The sequence below is a fragment of the Dermacentor albipictus genome, chromosome 1 (assembly GCF_038994185.2).
Source record: "Dermacentor albipictus isolate Rhodes 1998 colony chromosome 1, USDA_Dalb.pri_finalv2, whole genome shotgun sequence".
In the NCBI taxonomy this organism is placed as follows: domain Eukaryota; kingdom Metazoa; phylum Arthropoda; class Arachnida; order Ixodida; family Ixodidae; genus Dermacentor; species Dermacentor albipictus.
This window is the reverse complement of record NC_091821.1, coordinates 215,048,972-215,054,489: the sequence shown is the minus strand read 5'-3', so window position 1 is coordinate 215,054,489 and position 5,518 is coordinate 215,048,972. Positions and strand designations below refer to the sequence as shown.

Sequence of the window (5,518 nt, the reverse complement as noted above, 5' to 3'; positions counted from 1 at the left end):
AAAGGCAATGCTGTGCGCCACAGTACATTATGATGCCACCAGAAAATACCTGGTGCACATTAATAACGATGATGCACTGAAGCAAGCAGCAGTTTTAAAGTCAAAGCCTTTCTCAGCGAGGCACCAGCACTTTTCCGTATTGGGTATGTTTCTAGCCTCCTTCATGGGCTGATCCCGCATATAGTGCAGCCTAAAATGTGGGATATGTGCTATTAGAGACGTTTAGCTTGTATGCTAATCCGGTAAACGGGAGCGGTTTGGGCAGGTTACCGGATGGTCGGGGCGTAAACGTGAGCGGTGAAGCCGCCTGGTGTTGTAGAGCTCAACCAGACAAACGCATAGCTAAAACTGCAGTAACTCACCATATCCTGCTTCGCCACTCGTGCAAATTTTTGGCAGCGGCGTAATTGTGAACACGATTACGCCACTGTCGAATATTTACCCCAGCAGCTAAGCAGAATACAGTAATTAGCTCTGTGGTTGTGTGGTTGAGCTTTGCGGCACCAGCTGGCGCCACCGATCGGGCCGCTCACCTTTACGCCCCCGCTAAACCGGAAAACCGCCCGCGCTTTCCCGGATACCGGACACGCTAAACGTCCCTATTAGGTATGTGCCCCTGGGATACCTTGGGACCAGTAGTCACCTTGATGTTCCGAATATATATATATTCGCACCAGCGTACACTTTGAACACCGTTCGAGGAAGTCCAAGCAAAAGGCTTATCCTCGCCATTGCTACTTCAACTGCCAGTTTTTAAGATAAAGCAATCAATTAAGTTGTCCGACGACTGGATTCGAACAATAGGCCTCTAGTACAGAAGCCTGATACTCCTACCGTCATGCCACAGATGGTTCTCCTCCAGTTCTGGCATGTAAACCTCTGGAAAATATTTAAAATTCCTTAACATATCATGCGTCAAGATGTGGGCTGATCGCGAAAATAGTGCAGTATAAACATGTAAGCCGGTGCCAAAGATAGTACAGTCTTAAAATGTCAGCAGACTCTGAAGGCAGTGCAGTCAAACAATTTAAAAGTCTGACAATCCTTTTACTCCCCTCACATAAGGGCTAATGCAATACTGTCCCATGCGCATTGACCCTGCCCCTACATCACCCCAAACTTGCTCAGGAAGACTTTGACTTTCATAGACTTGAAATGGAGGTTTAATCACCCTCCAACTTCTTTTTTTCCTTTTGCAGATAACACATGCCTTGTTGATCTCTTATTTAAAAACATTATGGGCACAACAAAAGATGCACAGTGCAAGCAGCAAATAGAACAATAAATATGTTGTAGAACATGAAATTATATTGCAGCAAGGTTGCTTGGCATTATGCCCGACATCATGTGATGCAGAACCTTATGGTGTGCGATTTGGAAGCAGCTGCCAAGGCAACTGAGGTAAAACATATGATTACCTGACAAGTAATGATTCTAAAAGATACTGATGGGCTAGTTAGGGAGCTACGATATTAAAGTAGCGCACTTACATCTGACTTGTACACATAGAAGGCACCTGTGTATGTCCTTTCTATGTGTACGTGTATGTGTCATATGCAAGTGCGCTGCTTCAATATCAAGTCATAATCTTCAAGTAAGCATGGCCAATATTATTTGCCAGCAGATGCCTATCATGCAATAGCACTATGAATACATAAATTTTTTACATGTGCCAGCTCATAGCATCCTCATTAAGTAAGCACAGGGGCTGACTGTAATTTACGTAGTAGCAAAAGATTTTAACATGAGAGCGTTAAGGGCCCCGTGTCGCAGAAAATCTGGTGTCGGCATTCGGCACCAGTGTCCCCGTGAACGAAAATTCCCATATATATTTAGGTATATGTATATGCCACGCCTTGCTACATGACATGCGGTGTATGTGGTTTATATTGCCCCACCATTCTATCACTAAAGTTGCTCCTACCTCTTCTTACATTCTTGACGTTATTCCTTCGAATTTTGAGAATGGCAGCCCACAAACAAATGTCACGAAACAAAACACCGACCGTGCATGTCTTTTATGTTAAGTCTTCTCAGACTGAAATATTAAAGGTGCTAAACAATAGAAACCTGAAAATGGTGTAATTTTTTTAGTGCAGCTGTGCACTAGCTCTGGGATTGGCCCATGCAAGAGGCCATGTTTCTACCAGAAAGCTTGCCTTCATGCATAGCATTCGCCGCCAACGTTTTCCAGTAAACATTAAAAGGACTGATAACCAATTTTCATGGTACCCATTTTTATAGTGCAATGGAAAACTTAATGGTCAGAGTGTCTAATCATGAAGCGGTAATGTGGAAAACACCGTAAAACATTTTTTATTCGAAATTTCCTATCTGTAGTGAGGATGCAGTCGTTCACTGAAAGCATGCTGAAAACGATGATAGGCGAGCGCAATAGTGACTATATGCCAGTATTAGTGGGACGCAAAAGACAAGTACAGCCGTAACTGTGAGAAAATATTAATTACTTTATCAAGTTGATGTTCCTGCGATTCATGTTTTCTTAAGTGTTAAAATATTTCTATGTGTTTTCGTGGTTTCCTGTCCAACTGCTTTGGTATTTAATGAGTCAAAACGAAACCAATCGTATTGAAAATGAAACAATGCTTTTACATGTGATAGGTAGTTCAGTGTGTTGCCGCAGCCATGTGTGCGCTTTTGATTTCTGAAGCATAGAAGTGCAAGTTTCTAATAATATACCAACTGCAATTTTAAGCAATACTTATGCTGTACTTAATAACAGTCAACTTACATACAGTAATCTCATAGACTACATCCGAATTACAACTATTTCACCACCAGGCCTTGCCACTTACTGGTTTTTGAGACTTTCTTTGCAAATTTAAAATTATAATTCCTACTTAAATCGCCAACAGCGTGCTGGATTCTATCACTATAAACCAGCATGGTCATTTCATTTCTATCAACATATCACAACACATTCTGGCCAGTTGTCAGTCCCTTTCAGGTTACATAAGCTGCAGTTGCCGGGAAGCACGAGAAGCAGTCAGGGATCTTTGAATGCTATCGTGTTCCACTTTTAAAGAGGAAGCTGAAGTGTTCTTCAAATTTTTAACAAAGAAAAGAAGAGATTAAGAATAAGTTCAAGATCACACAGGTGCTAGTATAGCGCATCTACAGATACACCCTATTATGTCATTCATAGCCAATTCTTGGATGATCACTGCCTATCAAGGCACATCATGGAATGTGAACATATTGAAATTACCCAGGGACACAGTATAGTGACATGCCTCAGATGGCACTGCAGAAAAAAATTAGAATTCCACTAAGCAAAGAATTAATACTGTGTCAAATGATCAAGCCGAGAGCTATTTTGTCCCCTGAAAGGAAGACATTTGCAAAACTGTCCGTTATTCGTAAAGAAAGAAAAAAGAAAAAAAAAACATCAAGACGTTTCCAACTTAAATAACCTCCACAAGGTAGACATCAAAGTTGGTGTGCACAAAGGATACATCCCTTTGGCTAGGTTGCTCATTGACTCTGCATGTTTGTGCACATTTTTGTACCTAAGAGATGCCACCCGAATATAAATGGATAGGTATGCAACAGCAGTTCTGACCAAGTGCTATGGCCTGTTGTACAGCTTCAACTGAAAGAATTACCCTCATTCAAAGTGTTCCCAACTGCACTAGAGCTTTTGTAGCACTTTTGTGTCAAGCATACACCTTTGCCTTCTCTTCTATGAGGCATTTTAGTATGATGCATCATGGCTAACTGCTGTGTGACTCTACATTGGGGCCAGCTGATTTTCGCCACTACTGTTGACAGGTGGTCCCACAAGTTTGCCTCAAAGATGCAGCACGAAAGGCCTATACTATGGATCAGTTTGTCGAACAGTACATTGCAAACGGGACTCGGATAGGAGACACAGTGCTGTGCAATTTTTACAAGTCCCATTTCCACAAAGTGTACTACCAATTTCCTTTGCACTGGTAGTTGCAAAGGTGAATGGTAGTGTGGCTCAGCTGAGTTGGTTTCGTTTTAGGAAAACGTGTTAAATAAAGGTACATGAGAAGGAGGGCATAGAGCATGCAGATAATGCATAGTGTGCACTGCCTTTGTAAAGGTGGCAGTAAACAGTTTTTATCTCCAAGAAAAATTTCTGCTATAACTGTTCAGTCTAACTGTTAATTACAGTGAACTGTAAATGGCTGATAACATTGTCGTTTTTTTTTTAAAGCACACCTTTAAGCACAATACATGTACACTTGAGCGTGGGAATGTACCCACATAAGAACTAGGCGAAAAACTTCCTAAATCAAAACTTTAAATCACCTTTACTGGCACATTTCCTTTTAACATGCATGTCCACGGTCAACCGACCATCGTTCGCTTCCTTCCACGCTGTTTCACATCTTCGAATTTCTTCCTGATGCTCGCAGCTTTTTGTGGGTAGTTTCTTGAGTAGCTATCCAGGAATCTTTGAAAGAAGCTTTCGATCCCTGGGTGAGCACTCAGGAATGCCCTTTCTAGAACGTACAAGTCGACGCCTTTGTCTTCAGCTGTCTCGCTAATAAAACTCAAGCCGAAATCGATGGCATAGATTAGAGGAGATGCTGCTTCGCGATGCTGCACCATTAAGTTGGAAGTGGTGAGGTCACCGTGGACTATATGGTTCTTATGCAGAAGTGCAACAACCTCGCCGATTTTGTCCATAAGAAACTCCAAGCTTCTCGCGCGGCCCGCCGCTTCTTCCGATTGCAGAGAAACAATCCTTTCACGGACTGTCTCGGCATTTTCGATGTATCCCGTCACAATGATTCGCGACGTCAAGTCAATAAAGTACACAGGCGGAACCGGCACACCAGCAGCTCTGGTCTTTCGCAAAGCACGGGCTTCAGCTCGCATGCGCTCAAGAGTCAGCAGCCTGTCCAAGTCGGGGTGCCTGTACTTTTTTTCAAATCTCTCCTTGAAAACAGCAGGTTTTCCAAAATATGTGCCTTTGTACACCCTTGCTTCTGCTCCTTGTTTGAAGAGAACTGCGTCAAATGCATCCATCATGACATCAACACAAAACGCTTAGATCACGAGTCTTGCAGTATCAGCAGGCCGCTAAGACCGGCGTAATGTCATATATGTTCAAGTCGTAACCTCGTAACTTAAAATTACCTTGCGTGCGCGCCTGCTCAACATGCGCCACGACATGCGCGGAGATCGACTTATGTTACGAAACTTTTAAATCAGCGTGCACCGGCTTTTACTGCGACACATGATGTGATGCTGCAGATCGTTTAAAGCTAAATAAAAACGTACCAATAAATTTAGTATATCTATGTTGTGGTGAGAACGGTATATTAAGAATGACTGCTTAATACAGTACAAATATTTAAGTATGTCAACATTAAGGAGACAACGTCTCAGTTGTAACTACAAATAAATATTATGAGTGTAATTAATTATGACTGCTTAATTAATTGTTTGGTTTTGATGTGTGATTTCTCGCAATGATGAAATACCCATCATACGAATACGACACTTTCGCTAATAAACCGGC

At 42.1% G+C, this 5,518-nt stretch overlaps 1 protein-coding gene across 1 annotated transcript; it reads right to left on the bottom strand.

The window, feature by feature from the left end:
- Positions 1 to 4,282: 4,282 nt before the first annotated feature.
- Positions 4,283 to 5,238, bottom strand: Tcs5 (TP53 regulating kinase). Its single transcript, XM_070534569.1, has one exon. The coding sequence runs from the start codon at positions 5,023 to 5,025 to the stop codon at positions 4,339 to 4,341; it is 687 nt and encodes a 228-aa protein (XP_070390670.1). The 5' UTR covers positions 5,026 to 5,238; the 3' UTR covers positions 4,283 to 4,338.
- Between the last annotated feature and the right edge of the window lie 280 nt (positions 5,239 to 5,518).